This window comes from Ambystoma mexicanum, chromosome 13 (assembly GCF_040938575.1).
Source record: "Ambystoma mexicanum isolate Mex_15411 chromosome 13, UKY_AmexF1_1, whole genome shotgun sequence".
Classification (NCBI taxonomy): Eukaryota; Metazoa; Chordata; class Amphibia; order Caudata; family Ambystomatidae; genus Ambystoma; species Ambystoma mexicanum.
The window spans coordinates 341033019-341052146 of NC_090938.1; the positions used below are offsets into that span (position 1 = coordinate 341033019).

The 19128-nt window shown below is 48.0% G+C and overlaps 1 protein-coding gene across 7 annotated transcripts in view; it reads left to right on the forward strand.

Moving 5' to 3' along the window:
- HAUS4 (HAUS augmin like complex subunit 4) overlaps positions 1–19128 on the forward strand; it is an 845169-nt gene that overhangs the window by 288785 nt on the left and 537256 nt on the right. For all 7 annotated transcript variants that reach the window (XM_069633843.1, XM_069633842.1, XM_069633844.1 and 4 more), the window contains one exon: positions 243–382. In XM_069633843.1, the coding sequence (XP_069489944.1) occupies positions 243–382 (140 nt within the window). The remainder of the gene's footprint in view (positions 1–242; positions 383–19128) is intronic.

A 19128-nucleotide genomic window follows, 5' to 3' on the forward strand; every position in this document is an offset into this window, starting at 1 on the left:
AGTTTTGAGGCAGGGAAACTCCTTCTATAAGTTGGGGATAGTAAGGATATGTTTTCACTTAAATATAAGTCTATAACCAAAACAATGCCACATTTGTGTCGCTATTCTTCTTCGACACCTTTACACTTCCTTATTGATAATGAAGTGTTCCTGGTTTTTTAAGTTGAACCTTCCTCTATTGTCGATGATGTATTCAATTTATTGACTTATTCCCTCTGTTGAAAATATATTCTCTCTTCCAGTGTGCAACCGGATGCCTATGTGCCACCTAATAGAGGACGATTTGGTCCAGTACCCGGAGTTCACAAAACTGCTGTTGGAGATTTCTCAGCACTTTGATGAGAGTGGCCTCAGTCTGGACCTCCGGAAGGAACTGGATTCGGTGAGGAGAGGATATTTACTGAGTGTAGACAATTAAAGGAGTGTTGATGGGAGCCATGGCAAGGTCCCCTGCCTAGCTCTGGGACTGTCTTGTTGGGTGTGCAAGGGGCGGGAGCCTTCCTAAGCTAGGGGACGTTTTAGCTGGCTCCCCAAGTGACCATCACTTAGCCCCTTTGTCATTGCAGGGGAGGGTCACTTGGGACCTGAAGAGGTTGTTCCTTTAAGGGATTCAGTTCTTGGCATGGGGAACATAAACAAAAGTGGTGGTATAATATTTCCCCAGTCCTCAAACAGTGACCATTCACTTGTTTTGGGAGCTTGTACAAAGGGTGACACTGCCCTTTTAAAAGTAGTCTCTGCCGCCTCTGTCAAAGGTGTTGGAATCTCTAATAAGCCAGTTTTGTATGCAGCCACTAAACCTATATCTGTCGCCCTGGGTCCTAAAGCAGATCAACATGCATTCCTTTTGAGTCCCTCTTCCCCACTAACCTCTTGGGGCAAGATCATTTGTGGGAGTTAAACTGTACTGACCACTGCACACCCGATTGTGTGGTTAGATGTCCTGTATGATCACACAGAATTTGTGCTCGTCACTTTGGAAGAAAGATTGCTTACACAGTTAGGAAAGATTTTCTTTTTTGCATCCTTCCCTCCATAGTTTCCAATTGATTCCTCCCCCCGTCTTTTTGCTTATTTTATTTTACCATGTCCTGAGCTTTGGGTGGGGGGGTCAGTAAAGCCTTCTGCTTTACTTCCCTTGCCTGTTTTTGAATTAATGTATTGTTACAACTGCATACATCACCTTACTTTCACAGGCAAGTGGGCTGTCTGTTTGTGAGCCAGAGGAGGGAGCTGGGACTGTCTGGTCCCAGACCACATCCTCTGTTGCCCGAAGGGCTATTGCTGGATGGATGCAATGAACAGTGGTTGTCGAGGTCTTCCTGGAAGAATGTGAAGTTAAAATAGGATATTTCTATGTAGTTGCTGCAATGCCAAATTTGATTTTTAATAGCCAAGTGCAGACAGCCAAGTGCAGACTACCAAGGGTTGTTTGAATGTTGCAGATCCTTCCAATTGGTGGGCTTGCTCTAGCTCCCAACCTGAATCTTGGATAACAGGAGGGCTCCTGATGCTGTGCGACAGATCATACAGATCATTGGTGGAAGACTTCTATGAAGAACAAACGACCATGCAGCTGACCAGCATCGACTCCAGTGATTGGTCCAGTGAAGCCCTGCTCCTCTGCCTGATCTCAGAATACCCTTGTTGGTGCTTCGAGCCTTGGACCGGTGGGAGCAAACTTTCTCAACCCCTGCTCATAGATTCACACCCTGAAAGCCTTTGGAAGTTTCCCTTGTGATCCAGGTTGGTCCCAGTGGACTGACCAGCTCCCTTTTGGACTACTGCGCTGCAGCAGTCTGTGTTCAGAGCAGAGCTTTGGGACTCGCATGAACTTCAGTTTATGCCAGAAGTCACCTATCCTCACAATTTCAGACTTCTCACGACAAGGGAAGTTGAGCTGGGGCTTCCGCTGTGTTCACCACTAGAAGATCGCCTGTTTCTGCCGAACCATGGTGACCTCTGTTCGGACCATCCTTTTGCAATACCATGAGGTGTCCTGAAGGGTCTGCATCATAGAGGGCTGCATCTTTTATCATTTGGGGTTGTAAGGAAGGCATGGTATCAAACAGTGAAGGCAGACAAAAGTGATCGGTTCAAGGGCGTTTATTCAACTTTAAATGGGTTGGTTTAATGCCCGTCTAGGATGGGAGCAAGCTACGACCATCAAATAATGCAGTCCTAGTCAAGTCTCTGTCATATAAAAGGGCCTATACTAACAAAACCTATTGCCAATCCTTACTAATAAATACAGGGACAAAGTTTTATGCAAAAAGAAGTGTTCAAGAAATTGTCAGGACGGTTGAGCAGTTGGCTTCTCTGCCCCATGTTTTCAGCACGGGGCAAAGTTGCACGTTCAAGCTTTGCACACACTATGGCTTCACGGCGATGAGGATACAGTTCAAAGCACAGACTTCAGGGCCTTCTGCCAAAGCCTCTTTCCAATAATAGTCTGTTACTGCAGAGGGTCTGTCGTAACAAAGTCTCAAAGTTCCATTGCTATCAGGATTTTCACATGCACAAGTTCTCGCTTTCCATGTTCATCATGGCTCTCCCTCTTCAGGCTGAGATCCCTTTTTTATCACAACGTTCACACTTGGTCTCCCTCGTTTGGGCTCGGACCATGGATCTCCCTCGTTCAGGCTTGGATCCTCTTGATATCAAAATCAAAGACTTTCGAATGTGCGATGGGTTTTGCATAAACCATCACAGGACCACTTCAATCAACTTCGCACAATTATTTTCATCAATCTTCTACTTAGGTTTCTCTTGGCGGGATACCTTGCAGATGTTTCGATTGAGCACATCCACGGTGGTGGACCACTCGGTCAACTGTATTGCATCTTTCCTTCTCAAGTTTAAACATTCATCAGCAGTTTAGCTTTACTTGCGTCTTTCATCACACGTGTTTAACAATGTTTGTTCCAGTGCTCGTTATAGTTCCCGCTTGCAACCTTGACCGCAACACAGGCCGGTCTTGCATCGGTCTCCCCAACTCACCGGCTGTGTTGCTCCTTCTGACACTTTTGTTCTCGTAGTCAAGGACGATACCACAGCGGCTGCTACTGTTCCTATACGCCTTGGTCAGCTACGCAGGAGGGCCTTTGGTATCGCCGACCCACAATGTAGGATTCTTTAGTCTGGTTTCCTGGCCTTGTGCTTTCTGCCTCCAAGGTTTCTTGTAAGTAACGGCGTCTAGCCGAAAATGTCAAGGTAATTGCCTTCTTACAAACCCTTTTTGGTTTGCCGTCTTTCTGCCTCCGTTCAGCTGCCGACTTGAAACTACTGTACCTCTGTGTGCTTTGCCTCATTCATAGTGTGCTTTCGTGCTCTGCCTTTTATCTGTGTGGGGCAGTGTAATGAAGGTCAGCTGTGAGTGATTGTCAGTAAATTGCTTGACCACATTAGCAGCACATGTCAGATATACTGCTCGGGTGTCAGTCTGTTTTGTCCCAGAGCGGGCTGCCTGTGTGAAAGTGCTGTGAAAGGAAAAGGGGGTGGGCGATACGGTTCCTATGTATCCTACCTGGTAGGATGGGGTAAAGGTGTTTGCGGGGGAATAATACTGTCTCGCCATCCAGCATCCCACTCCCCAAAGACCCCTCACCAAGGGATTCTCTCGCACTGGTCCACCCGCAGGGCTTGGATCCAAAGGCAATGGCTGTGCCCTGGCCACTTGAGAGAGATCCGTGGGGGACTAGCAGGTGAGACACCTTCTGGTTTCTCACGGGGTCTACTTCAAGAAGTTGTCTGGAATAGTTTGGTGAGAACCGCGACCAGTTCCCGTCACAAAAAGTGACCTCTGTGCCCGCAACCACTGGGCTCCCCTCACCTGAACCAAGATATGCACGATAACACATGCGGCACGTCAATGCCGATTACAGCATTTATTCTAAAATGAAACTTTACCCAATATGGTGTAATATTTAACACAATACATGATCAAGTTAAATCCTCACCAATTTGGATGAACTTAACAGCAAAGGATCAGGAATGAACCAATAGAAATAAATATTAGCACCATTTATCATGAATATGTAAGCTGTGGTGAGCCAGATGGATGCAGACACTCTAAGGACGTGGTTCACTGATTTTTTATTAAAATAAGATTATATGGCCTACCTTTACCTATCACTATGGGCGATCCCTGCCTATCTTACTGAGGTGCTCGTCTGTCATGTCTGAAAGTCCAAAAATAAATAAGTCTGCTGTGCAGACCAACCGAAGTTGACCCTACCACAATGAAAACTAACTTGTAACAGGAAAATGACTCCCTTCTCTTGAGGGTACTTCCAGTACCATCAATAGTGTTCTTGTTTAATACACCATTCTCACATAGTCTCTTGTGACTTCATGGATTAGTCTTTGTAATTCTGCAAAGGGAATACAGACTGTTCTCAGAACCCTGGAAATCACTTTTGGTGACCTTTTGTAGGATCTTTTATCCAATTTGCGGAGTATTCTTGGTTCAGATTATGCTGCCAGCATTTCCCTCCTGAAGATTACAATTCAGTTAATCGGGCCGATTTGGCTTGGCACACCTTTCAATTGGTTCGTTCCTCTGAACTTTCTTTTTACAATTCTGTACTTTGTATACAGCATATTGAATGCTCCCCCCCACCCCTTTTCCCAGGGTGTTACTATTCAATGTTCCTTTCTCTCCAAGCTTAGATTAGTAGGATTCCGTTCTCTTAAGTCACAACCTTTTAAAGCTCATTAACTTCTAATTTATGTTATGATGATTTATACTGTGCACCTCTTCCATTTGCATGGTCTCCAGACACTCGCATGACCCTGTAAGAAAAGTGGGTGAGGTTGGTTAGTGATGCAAGAGAGGTAGGATAGAGGTTGTGCTCTTCTGCTTTCGGAACAAGGAGAAACTGGTGTGAGCCTTCTGGGTATGTTGTCTTGTGCCCGTACTGGTAGCGTCCAGTGTCTGGGCTGTTTGTTATTTTCAACTTTTGGTTTCGAGGCGTTGTTAGCGGTGGGTGTGTGGTTTGCACGTTTTTTGGTGTGCAGTTTTGACGGCCATTTGGGCGTGTGTAGTACGTGTGAGGTATCCAGGTTTGAAAAAAGGAGGGGTGGTAGTTTGTGTGGCTCTGGTTGTGTGGTGGTTTTATTGGTTCTTTAATCCATATTGTCCCATGCTTGCTTTGGTCCCAGAGCAGGGTTCGAAATTCAGATAGAACAAACAGGCACTAAAAGCATCTCCTGGTTATCCCACATTAGCTAGTGACCACCAGCTACAACAGGGGAACAAGGAGCTAGTACACGGCACTCCGCAAACCTAACTTACACGTAAGAAGCAAACATATTATTGTCCATTATTTATTACCCTTTTAGCTTTAAATGTCGTATACATCTGCCATAAACTTTATTTGATTGTCCCAAACACAAAGAGTTAAATACACACAGCTGTATTTGTCAAACTTCCACTGGCCTGGCAAACCAAAAGTAGCTCTTGGTAGCTGTTGACGTCCAGCTAACCAGGCTCTTCTAGGCTACAAGCAGGAGCTAAATGGCTCCCCTCAATTTCAAACCCTGCACAGTATGGTTTATGTGGGTGCTCGTTTTTATGCTCGTCTGTGAGTTGAATAGCCAGGTTTTCAGCCATTTTCTGAAAGTTAGGTTGTCTTTCTTCCGGTACCAAGTTCCATAGTTTGGCTATCAAATTTGAGAATGCAATTCCTCAGAATTTCCTTTTTCTCGTAGTGTTTCGTTTCTATTTGGACACCGTTGCTCGATATTCGGTTCCTTCCGTAGGTGATGCAATTTCTATGCTAATTAAGTCGTTCAAGCAGTTGATGCCTATATTTTTACGCATTACAAAAGTGAATGGAGATCATGGTAGGACCAATATTGGACATAGGAAGCCATTTGAGGCATATTATATCTTTTTTGGCTGTGCATTAACTCCAAATTGCATGATTTTGCCCAAAAAGCCTGAAACCTAATATTTTTCAAAACTCTATTTGCTTGTAAAAATGTTTCGCCTTGCCACATGTGATCGCTCCCCTGACATGGTGAATTGCATTTTATTCCAAGATAGGAGAAACAAGTAACTTTCCAAGCTTCATCCATGAACCACTATTGCATTCAACTGCATTTCCACTTAGCAAAGACCATAGTATTTGAGGTCTTAAAATTAACAATTGGACCATTTGAGGATATATATAGGCAATGTGTGCTTACCAATATTTAGGGCCCTATGCCCTCTAGCTATTACTGTTATCAGCATAGTTCAGAACTGGGATTTGTTTATTAGATCTGGGAACATCTGCTGTGCATTCACACAGCACATCAGACAGGAATTGGTATATAGGTTAAATAAAAATCGGGACGAGTATGCAATCTATTTCGTACACCTTTTTATATTACAAAATTACTCTATTAACCCACCCTCCATCCCATACCTCACCCTAACAACATTGCTATGCACTTTCAAAAGAATACATGAGAGCATCAGGAAACCCTAGCCTTGTCAAAGTATCCCAAACATGTGCTCAGTAACACGGTCAAAAGCTACTGAGAGACAAAGCAACGGAAACCTTACTATGCTTATCAAAATACGTATTTTGGTAGAAGTGATACATTTAAACCCTGAATGGTGTCCAGATACTACAGAATCCCAATTGTGAATCACTTAAGATGCCATTGTATGCCAACTATACCATCAGCATTATATGGATGACTTCACCAAAAGGTTTTAAAGATCCTGGAAGAAGGGTTATTGGTCTATAGGACACAGGCAAACCTTTGTTGCGCTTCTTATACAATGGTTCCATGACCTGTGAAATCATGAAGTAAGACGCAGACAACAGATTCAAAGTTCAAACAGAAATAATGTATTAACTCAAATGTCCAGATGATGGGGCATTTATAGCACGCCTATACACAAGTGTTTCAAGGCGCAACGAGGCAAGGGAGGGGGACAGAGACAATGATCTTACTAGGCCAAGTGACATTGAGATCGCACAAGTGCAGGGGAGAGGGAGGGGGAAAGTGCCGGGGGAGAGGGGGCAGTGCTGTACATGGATCAGACAAAAAACAAGTAGTGCGGCCGGCAGGTGGCAAATGCAAGGGTAAGTGCAGACAGCAAGTGTCCAAAAAGTGCAGGTAAGGGGACTGTAGGGTTGCCGATACAGACCCAAGTGCAAGGGCTGGCAGGAGGCAGTGCGGGTGTGCAACAGGCAGACAGGGACCTGGGCCTGAAATCGGAGGGTAGCCAGGTGACCAGTGCTGTATCGGACAGGAGATTAGCAGGGGAGAGTAAGAGAGAAGGCAGAAGCAAAGAGGAAGGTCTTGAGGTGCTTCCGGAACTGGTTCTCAAGTTTGAGAGAGGCAGGGAGGCTGATCCAGAGGGAGGCCCCAGCCAAAGAGAGGTCTACCACCAACTTGTTGCTTGAGAAGCGACTGACCCTGGGGAAGTTGGAGGTGGAGGAGCTAAGAGCTCGAGTAGGAAGGTAGTTCTGAAGAGAGAGAGAGTGTTCGAGGTATTGAGGACCCAGGCCCCAGAAGGCCTTGTGGACAATTCAGAGGGTCTTGAACTTGATCCTTGCAGCCACTGGGAGCCAATGAAGAGATTTCAGTGCTGGAGAGATACAATCCCTGGGCTTGAGCCAAATACAAGTCTCACAGTCCTGTTCTGAATTGCAGAGGGCGGAGAGTAGAAGCGGGTAGATTTAGAAAGAGGCTGTTGCAGTAGTCCATCCTACTAGAGACAGTGAGCATCTGGGGGAAGGAGAGGAAAGGAAGAATACCTTTGAGGAGATGCAGTTGGCAATTTGACTTCTTCGAGACGTCGGAGATTTGAGGAAAAAAGGAGTGTGGAGTCGAAGATGACCCAGAGGTATTAGCCTCACCAGTGGGAGCAGGAAGAGGGCCAAGGGAGGCAGCCAGAGGGTGACTGGAAAGGAGGGTGCAGGTGTGCCGATAAGGAGGATCTCCTTCTTACTGGCATTAAGGCAGAGATCATTGGCGGTACACCACTCCTGGATAGCAGGCAGACAGTCGGAGATGAAAGAGGGAGAACAGGTGACAGAGGGGAGCCTGAAAACGAGTTGTGTCATCCGCATAGCACTGAAGGTTGGAGCAGAGAGCAGCAATGCGGAAGTCAAGAGGTGCCAGGTGTTGGTTGAAAAGCCAGGGAGAGAGGTTAGACCCCTGCGGAACACCCCAGGTAGAGAGTGAGATAGAGGAAAGGAAGGACACAAATTGGACCTGGGAGGGTCTGTCACAGAGGAAAGAGGTTAGCCAGGCCAGTGCCTGATCAGTGATACCCAGGTTATCATGGAGATGGTTGAGCTTGATGGCATGGTTGGCCGTGTCAAAGGCAGAAGAGAGATCGAGTAAGATGAGGATAGAGGGGAGATTAGAATCACGGTTAGAGAGCAGGTCTTCATGGATGTTCATGAGAGCAATTTCTGTGCTTCTGGCTGCTCTGAAGCCAGACAGATGGTCATGGAGATAACCAACAGATTCATTGTGAAGATTAAGCTGGGAGATGGGCAGCTTTTCCAGGAGTTTTCCCAGGAAAGGAGTGATGGAGATACGACAATAGTTAGCTGTGCAGGAGTGGTCGGCTGAGGGTTTCTTGAGAAGAGGGTGCACAAGAGAGTGCTTCAGCAGGGAAGGCTCCAGAGGCAAAGGAGTGATTGCAGAAGTCGGTCAAGGCAGGAGCGAGGGTGTCAATGTGGTCCTTGGGAAGAACCTGTTTTGACAAGACTTTCATAGATCAGACTTGTCTAGAAACCTTGTCAGGGGAGAACAGAGGAAAGGAAGGGAAAGAGGGAGGAGAGATGGCCACAGGGGGGCCGGAGATAGTCGAAAGTAGAGGGAGGAGGAGGAGGAGGAGAGGACAAGAGGGTGGACAGGATGCTCTGGGTTTTAGAGATGAAATGAGAAGCCAGGGCCGTGCAGAGGGGGATGGGGAGGGGACAGGAGAAGTAGAGACTGCAGCAGGAATGGCCAGCGCCTTGTAGATTTTAAAGAGTTCGACCAAGTTGTTAGATGCCACAGAGATGTGTGCTTGGATGTGGGCTCTCTTCGTAGTGTGGACAGAGCCGGTATTGCCTTTGGAACAGGTGGCAGGCCAGTTTGTCAGAGGATGCGCGAAACGCTAGCCATATCCTCTCAGCCACCCTGCACTTGCTTTTAAGGGTGACGAGGTCAGAGTTGTACCAGGAGTTGCACTTGGCTTTGGGCTTCAAGCGGATCCTCATGACAGGGGCAAGAACATAGTATCGGAGATGGAACAGTGGAGCATGGAAAGGGCTGTGTCAGGATGCGAGTCAGCCAGAGGTGGAGGTGGAGGAGGCAAGAAAGTGGCAGCAAATGCCTCAACTGACACACGCTTCACGGGTCGGATGACCGAGAAGGTAGGTGGCAGTGCTGCAGTTGGCTTGCCCGGGAGAGATGTGAGGAAAGCAGAAGGTGATCACTCCAGGACAGATGAGTTGTGAGAGGGGTAGGTCTGAGGAGATCAGAACATCCAGAGTGTGCCCTGTAGAGTGAGTCGGCTAGAGGGAAGAATAGAAAGAGAGTCCAGAGGAGGGACAGGAACCATCCAGGTGGATGTTGAAGTCTCCAAAAAGGAGTTGAGTGGTCGATGCTAGGAGGGAGGAGCAGAGGTCTGCCCACTCAGAGATGAACGAGGTGATCCGACCAGGTGGCCGAACATGCCCTATGCTAAGGTGGGATTGCCCTACCTGAACGAAACTAAGGAAACTCTGAGTCAGAGTTCAACTTAAGTCTGTGTCCAAAACCGATGCTTGCCCTCATGATGAAATCTAAACAACGTGTAGGTATGTCAATAATCAAAGTAATGGTGATCAACAAAGTTCTGAGCTTCTTCTTGCTCTTGGCATCCTTCTCAGCTCCCCTTCCAAAGGTTCAAGAAAGTTCCATAAAATTCTCAAGATTACCTTTCTCACGTTCAAGATAACAGTTCCACACTCTCCTCGGGGTTCCCTTCCCCAAGTTCCAAGCAACAGTTCAAAAGAAAAGGGTCTTGAGACCTGTTCTCAAGACAATACTTGCAGTTTATTAAGTCTCTGTATTTATTTATTTTTTCATTTATAACGCACAAAAACCCAGAGGCATTGAGGCGCAGTGTTCCCTTCCCCCAAGACTTTAACTCAGCCACTTGTATTTGTTTCAGTCTTTTAAAACAAAATGCTACAACTCCAGATCAGTCTGGCCCTCCCTCTGGAGTGCATCACCAGTTCACTTGAAGTGCTCCTCCTTTGTTTATTTCACAATATCCTTGGTTCTCACAATTTAGCACTCGCTGGTCTAGGCGCAGTTGTCGGACCACACGGTCCACCCATCACAGATCTGGCAACCGGTTCCACCACTTGCCTGGCCAAGGAGAAGCCACAAGGAAAGGCATCTTTAAAGAGTAACTTGAGCAGTGCCTGATGCATAGGTTCGAAGGGGGCTCCCATGAGCTTAGTTAGCACAACATTGAGCTGCCAAGCCGGCGTAGGGGCCTTCACAGGTGGGAAACTCCTGGGGGGGAGGGTCCCTTGAGGAACTCTTTGACAAGCCTGTGCGACCACAGCGAAGGTCTGCCCGGGGAACTGGTGAACCTGGATATGGCGATGTGATGCACCTTGATAGCAGCGTGAGTCAGTCCCGCTTTTGCCAAGGAAAGCAAGTATGGTAGAAGTTGCAGAGCTGTGACGCGCAGAGCGGTAATCTTCAGTCTGCACCACATGGAGAAGCATTTCCATTTATGTCCGTAGCACTTCAATGTTGCTGAGGCTCTGGTAAAGCATAACCTCCAAACTCTACGACTGCAGGAGCTAGGCCCTCAGGTTCCGAGACTCCGGGTCCTGATGCAGAATTGCCCGCCTCTTCTTCGGGGACAGCAGCAGCCGGATGGATGGGGCCACTGACAGACGTAAGTCCGGATACCAGATTTGCCTCGGCAACAAGTATTATCCTGCAGTGGCACTGTCTGAGTGTGCTGATCACACGTAAGAGGAGTGGAGACGGGCGGGGCGTCATACCGGAATTGTCCCTCCCACAGGAACGAGAACACTTCCCCCATGCTCCTCGGTTGAGGGAACTTGCTGGTGAACCTTTGGCACTTGGTGTTTGCTGCCGTCGAGAAGAGACCGATTTTGTGGCTGGCCCATTTGCTGAACAAAAAATCCACCTGGTCCTGGTGAAGTTCCTACTCGTGGCAAGAACACAGTTTCCTGCTGAGCGAGTCTGCAATGGTGGTGTTAACTCCCGCTAGGTGAAACGGGATGAGGAGCATGCCTTGAAACGGCCTAGTGCCACAGATCCTGGGCCTCCTGGCAAAGCATTGGTGAGTGGGTCCACACTGTCTGTGAGGATCCTCACCACCTTGCCCTTCAATGACAGGAGAAAAGACTTGAGGGCCCAGAATACGGCCGAAGTTCCAGAATGTTGGTGTAGAGGTCCTTCTCCTCCAGTTGCCAGAGGTCTCTGGCATGCAACGGTTTGGTGTGGGCTCCCCATCCCTCAAGAGAGGCGTCCGTGGTGACTGTCTCCTGGAAAGGACGTACGCCCACCACTGTATAGTCCGACGGAACTCCTTGTTGAACGAGATCTTGTCTGCAAAGCTCCCCGACACCTGCATCCACCTTGCACCCAGGAACTCCTGCAGAGGTCTCATGTAAGGTCTGCACAGGTAAAAGAGGCTGATGCAGGAGGACATCATGCCCAGCAGCGACTTGATGGACCGAACCGTCACTATCTGCAATAACAAACGCTGTAGTTTGCCTTGTATGGCTCTCACTCTCTCAGAGGGAGACTGCACACACGTCATCGTTTTGAGTCGGGCATCTAGAAACAGGCCTGCTTGGGGGTTGGAGCTCTGCCCTGCGGGCGGCGCTGCCGCTGTCCTCCGCTGCCTTGAGAGCGACCCCTGTATGCTTCTTGAGTGGAGGAGCGTTAAGGTTGTTGGTACAGTCCATTATAACCCTTGGAAGATCTTCATCTGGAAGAGCGAAAAGACGACGGCCATTGCTGCTGCAAAGTTTCCAGGGAGCGTGCTGTATCTGTGTCAGTCTTTATTGCTTGTAAAGACGCGTCGCCTGCCTTTCCAAAGAGGTTCTCCTTGCTGAATGGCATATCCAGCACCTTCGTCTGAATGTCTGGACGGAGGTTTGTTGCCTTCAACCAACCTTGACGACGCAGGGACACCCCGTTCCCCATCTGTTGGAAACCTGTGTACGCGAGGTCCACTGCCACCGTGATGGCATGATTCGAGGCCACTTCCCCTTACTGAAACGGTTCTAGTGCTGCAACCTTTTTGTCTTCGGGCAGGAAGTCAAGAATAGAACCCAGCTTGAGCCATAGTTCCCAGTCATAACCGGACAGAAGGGCTAAGGCGTTAACTGCCTTGATGGTACAGGCTGCTGTATAAATTATCCTCTTGCCCATTGCATCCAGCTTCTTCCCCTCCTGGTTTGGAGGTACCATGGCTGCCGATGACTGGTTTGCCAAGTGCTTCCTGGCTGCGGCTGAGACCACTGAATCGGGCGAGGGCTGAGACCATAAGCACCTGGGGGCTGAATCTGAAACCCTGTACGTCTTCTCCAACCTGTCCCGCTTGGTTGGGGCTGTACTCTGGTTTCTCAGTAGAGCCAGGCCTTCCTCCCAGATGTCGTCCATGAAAGGGGCAGACATGGTCTTTCTGGTCTCGACTTGCGCCATTGGTACAGGAACGCTTCTTTCTTGGTCTCCTCTGGGACTCACAAACAGCTCAGAGGCCCTTGAAATGACAGAATGAAAGGATCCAACTTCGTCGGGTGGGGAGGATCAATGGGGCCCATACGCATGCAGCTCCTCCCCATCGGCCGCAATGAAGTCCAAATAGCGGTGGTTGCTGTGTCCGTGCCCGTGTCCGTGTGCGGTGCTGGGGCTCTGGGTGGGGTCTTTTCGCAAAGAGGTGCTGGTAGTGGTGGAGGAGTCTGATGGGGAGTACCATTGCCCCCTTAGGTCTTTTTGCAGGGCGAGCTTAGCCTTGGAGGCGCTTGTCTGTCCTGTGAAGGCGTAGGGCCTGGATGCATCCTCTGCTGGATTTGGGTGACCAGTGTGTGCAGGCTCGTTAGAATGTCCAGTGACACGTCCCTAGGTCTAGGGGTTACGGGAGCCAGCGGTGTAGGGTCTGTGCTGATGCACCTCCTCTTGTGAGCAGAGGACTCTTTGTGATCTGTATAAAAATCATCCTGCAGATCATTGTCCATGTCGGTACTAGAGTAGATCTGCTCAGGCCTGTCTGGTTCACGCACCGGGGAAGGTCCACTGGGGGGGGCCGTCTCTCTTTCTCTCTCCTTAAGAGGTTACTAGGTCTGCACAGTCGCCAGGTCTTTCCCTTGCCCCCGGAGTGGCCGCCGTCTTCGTCACTGCCTCCACATCCGTATCTCGCCTCCGGGGTAAGATCGTCCGTGGGGCAGTTAACATGTGCTTTTTGGACCCGCTCTCCTTCAACGACATCACTGTGGACGTCATTGACTCAGTCAACGATGTGCTCATCGCTGCTTTCGTCGCCTGTACCGTTGTTGACTCAGTTGACCTGGCATGCTCGGAGGACTTAGCCAGCTTTGACGAGCCCTCTCCAAACTTCTGATTTAGACGGGTTTAGTCCCCCTTGGTTGGTAGGCTCACTATGGAGGCTGACGGTGATGGCGATCGCCTTCTGCCCGACTCACAACCTCCATCAGTGGAAAACGCAGAAGTGCTAGCATTGCAGAGCTTGGCTTTCCCTTGGATCCCCACGAGCGGAGCGTCCTCGAAGGATCTCGACCTCCTCCCAGAGGGAGGTAGCTCCTTGTACCGGCCGATCCTAGATGAGGCTTGAACCTGCCCCACGGCTGAGTCCGTGGCCTTGCTGGACTTGATCCATGCCGACAGTCTGCTGTAGCGGTATTTTTTGGTTTTCTTAGAGAAACCATGGCACACCTCGCACGCCTCCTCGTCGTGATCCGGATGCAGACAATATTAGCTTTTATGATGCCAATCTTCTACAGAGACGTTTCTTAATTCACACTTAGCGCAGAGATGGAAGAGGCTTCAACTTTCCTTCTTCTCTTCAGTCATGGCAGAAATGCACGAAGTAGGCCCAAGGCTGGGTCTTCTCGTAACTTCGATAATCTGATGGTGAATTGAGATCATCGCTGGTAGCGGATCCCTGCTGCTGTGCTCTGTCCTTCGTCGAAGATGATCAAGCAACAACTCGGTGAAAATTCAAACTATTTTGGACAAAAATTTGGGGAAGAAACACTAAAAGAGCTCGGAGAGCAACTTGAGGACTCCCAACACTGAAGCGTGCGGGGAAAAATCATCTGAAGATGGCCACCAGGGGTGGAGCTAAGGGGGGAGGACGGTCATTGGATGGGGGCAGTATGACCCAGAGGACAGTGATTTGTTTAGAGGAGAAATACAGTTTTAAAGTGAAAGTTAAACTGTTTTTTCTTTTACAGAGGATTCCCAGTCGGACGACGGGGAATATTCATGAGCATGTGAATCCATGCCAGACCCCATGCTGGAGTACTGGGAAGACCCTCCCATTCACTGATCTGCCCAAATCCGATTAATAACGTCCACAGTATTGTCTATAAAGACTACTTTTTTAATCCCATTTATTGATTCTTCGTACTATTTAAGATGCACTCAGTTACCCAACTATGTTAAAATCTTCTGCTTTAATTGTGGGGACACTTGCCTACAATTATCTTGATTTTGTAAGCAAACAAACACTCTTAAAATGTCAGGCATTCCCTTATTTGTACCTTTTTAGTTGTTTAATTATTAACCTTTATCACAGCCATTATAGATTTTGTTTCCTGCTTACTAACAGCACATTGTGCATTATCCCCGTCAATCTTTAGGGTATGCAGTCCTAGTAGTAAATTAATATAGGAAGATGCTTAGACCCACCTTGATGGGCTCCCTTTCTTTTTTACCATTATGTTCAAAACCCTTTCAAGGGGCATTAGTGACCCATATCCTGAGATGACCGTGCTTTCAGAGTTCCATGGCACAACTATCTATTATCCTTTTCTGGTTAGAGAAGCACGACTGGAATTGTAATTAGCTCAGCGGTCACCTGAGGGCAAGAGGAGAGCGTGGGTGTGATTAGATATCCTGAGTGGCCCCCCTCAGCTGAACAAGGAGCAAGGTACATATAGCGACCCGAACGACATTGTATGTGGATGGTATCTGGAATGCAATACATACATAAGGGAGATTGCATTGCAGTGCAGCCGGTGCTGTTGGCTCTTCACATGATCAAATGATGAATTGAACACCCGGTGATGCTGCCACATCTCCAGATTGGTAAAAGTGTGCTGTAAGGGTGCAGAAGTTGGAGACTGACACATAGGTGGCATTGTGGTTGCTAAAGACTTATTTAAGAACAAAATAAAGAGAAAAACTATCTTTGCCTTTATGAGGCGTTTCCCTGCCTCAACTACAATACTACGGTTTCGGTCAGGATGGCCTTGTAAATCCGTAGTATATAAAGGTGTGTCTGTGTGTCGGGCTATACAAATCCACACAGTTGAATCCGCTGCTACCAAGTTTTGCATGGATTCCTCATTTGTCTGGGGCAAGATTGTAGTCTGTTTGGATGCAAAAAAATTCCCTCCGTAGACACCCTAATTTACGAATGCTCACCCCATTCACTACAGTAGGTACTAGGAGGCAAAATTTGGAAAAGTGTCTGAAGCTAAATGTTCGATGCGTTGGTTATTCCTTGTATTACTATGTATACAGATAGTGTTTATTAAAGCATTTTTAAACGGAATAAAACATTTTTTTTGGCAAGGTTACAGTTTACTTAAATTCTTTCACGGGAAGAGAGCACAAAATCAATCTTTCTTGGACATTTTCTCAAATGTGCTGAAGCCATTAAGTGACTAAAACATGCCGCACAAAAAATGAACATTACTTGGAAAAGCTTCATCTGATGCAAAGCGAAAATCAATATGAAGAGCTTCTGAAACACAACAGCAGCACGACTTGCCGACCAGAGGACAAGAGCAACTTTCTCCAGGGCAAATAAGATGCATAAGCAAACTGAAGCAAGATTTGAGGACAAGAGCAACATCCTCCAGCGCACATGAGACACCACTCGATCAGGACACGGGCAACGCCAGGCACCACAGCTAGTTATAAATAAAGAGGTAGTGGATTTTCTTGGGCCAGAAGAATAGTTCCCGTCTTCTGGAAAGCACACCACAGTTTGTTATTAGGTGGGACCTTAACCTGAGGGAATGACTCGCTTCCTCATGTTTCAATCCCTTTCCAAGGTACACAACAAAGTTCCAGGTTGTAATGCAAGCAAGCAGTACAGTTCTCAATTCAACTCAAAAGGTAAAGTTCCAGTTCAAACATCAACATTCCTTATTGCCTGTTAGGAAGAATTCTCTGTTTAGGTTGAATTTCCTAACCTAGTGAGTCCCCCAGCAGCTTTGCTGGATTTTGTGGGGTTTATTTTTTTCTCCTGCCAAGAGTGAGACTCTTTTACCCTCACTCTTGGACATGACTTGAGAGTGTTTTCTGTGACTTGCTATGTGCTTATGGGCTAGGGGGTAATTTTCCCCATAGGCCATCATTGGTTTTTGAATGTGTGTTACACAGCACCCTCAGTGCAGTAGCACAGGGGTGTCCTAGAGACCCCCAAACATAGACTCCACACCCTGGGACTGACTACTGTCTCCCTGGGTCTGTAAAGTTACCATTGACTTTACTAGTCTTAACTTAGGAACTTAACCAGTACAAACCATCTTACTGTGGAAGTACTGGTAGGGGCAATTAGATTGCCCCTGGGTCTGTTGTCGAGGGGGTACTGTCCCGTCCCCCCTCGCCGAGTTCTGGCTGGTGGCAGTGGATACCACGGAAATATTCCACCGGAATATTCCCCAATGGGATTTCCCATTGTTTTTGATGCACCACTTTTTGGTGCAATGTTAAAGATACCGCCGGTTTATTTATTTAATATAAATTCACCGGTTGGGATTTTTTGCCGGAACTCGCCGCCAAAATGGCGTCTAGGTTCCCTTCAGTAACCCTGAACCCGAGTCGAGCCTTTGTTCCACTTTTGGCGGGCTTCTGCACAGAAGCCCTCCAAAGTGGTGCCATTCTGTCTGGGTACCACAGGGGGTGTGGGAGGGGGTTTAGGCACCCTGGACTGAGTTGCCTTGCCAACTCAGGTCGCACTCTAGTGTGATGGGCCCAAGTGGTGAGCCACCCCGCTCACCACTTAGCATGTTTGAGTGACAGCTAGGCTGTATGAATGGGGGTTTGCTGCATAAAAGCAGGGTTTTTGGGACTGGTTCTTCAGAAGTCGCCACAGGACCTAAGAAGCCGAAGAGGGAGAAGCTGAGCCGACCTGCCAAGACGACACCACCGGTGAAGCCCCGCAGAACCGTCTCACCACTTTTCCCGACGACAGAGGAGATCTCCTGCCGGAGAGTCTTCTTCCCTTAACTGGTGGGGACAACCAGTTGCTGCCTTCTTTTCGCCGTCCCGAAGCATCTCGTGGCCGCCTTGCCTGTGCCAAGCACCCCGGCAACCGGGATACCACTTTTTACCTCAACCGCGAAAGAGGGGTAAAAATCCTTTGTGACCGGAAAACTCTGCGGCTGGCCTCATCCCTGGTAGTGCAACGACCTGCAGCTTTCCTCCCCGTCGAGATCACCTCTTCCTCGGGACGACGCCGCGACTTGCACCCACTACCAGGAACGACTACCACCGCTGGAGGAATCCTTCCACGTTTAAAGGTACTGTGTTCCGCCCGGCCTCCCTTGCCACCGATTGTACGGGGTAGATTTAGCCCTCGGCTCTCGAACCTGGGTAGGTCTGGGACACCCTAACTAAACTTTTCAGAACCGTAGTAAAACCTTTTTCTACTCACCTGCAAAGACTTGTGACATTGTGCGATCTTGGGCACATTTTCGCCTGGCTCCCTCTAAAGCGGGCCCCGAACTAATTCCCCTTGTTCCACTATTGACTGTCTTTGCTAACCTTATGTGAAAAGTGTTTTACCTTACTGCTCTCTTTATTTCTGCCTTTTCCCTCCCTTTTGGTAATACTTGTTGGAGTACCATCTAACGTTAAGCACTCACCTCTGGTTGGAAATAAGTGGGTGTCCAACAAATGATTAGGGATGTACATATGAGTAATAGTTACTGTGTTTGACTTTCTTACCTTTTCTATTGTGCTAGTGTAATTTAAGAGTGTACCTTTAATAAATAAGTTTATACTTTTACACCTAGCTCTGGTCAGTGTTTGCTTGTGCTACTGTGCCTCTGTACCTATTATGTATCCTCTGTATACTGCCTAACTCTTCTTGAGGGAAGTCTGACTGCTCAGCCACAGCTACCACAGTGAATCTGTGCGGTGCAGACTGCTACCAAGTGGGTTTACTGCCAACACCTGTAGTCTTAAATCTTTTGCAGTGGTCCCAGAGGGAACTGCACAGGTTTCTGCCTAACATTGCCCATAGTTGCTTCTTCACTATTGGGTTCCTGGAGAATGCCTCCCTTCTCCAGCTCCTTCTCCAGCTATCTTGTTCCTTAGTTTTCCAGCAAAATGGGGAATCTCTTCTTTTCCCTGACTTCAATATAAAGTTAATTATTTCTTCTCTCCAGCGGGAATGACTCTCTTCCCCCGGATCACTGGTTTGAATCTCTTTGTAAACTTGATCAACACCAGAATGACTCCCTTCTCTGGATGTCTGGCTCTCAGTGCTTTTCTCCACACAGACAGAGGCAATGACTCCCTTCCCCTGGACTCTTTTCACTTGCTTGCATGATTTCATATGCCATGGGAATTACTCCCTTACCCCCGGCCTTCATTGGCTTTTTTCTCACACTCTCTTGGCTTACTTTCACAATTCGCAACACCAGGGGGAGTGTCTCCCTTCCACTGGCCTTTCTAGTCTTTCCTGCTCTGGCAGACCTGTTTCATGTACTGGCACGAAGATGATGACCCAGGAATTTATTTGTTATTGGGTGTGGGTCCCGGAACAGTCTTTCATCACTTCAGCCCTTCTAGTGTCCCGGCAACCCAGGTACCTGCAGGGCACTTGCCGGTGCTTTCCGGTCTGTTGAAGGCTTCTTGGTGTTCCCTCTCAGACTTCGGGCT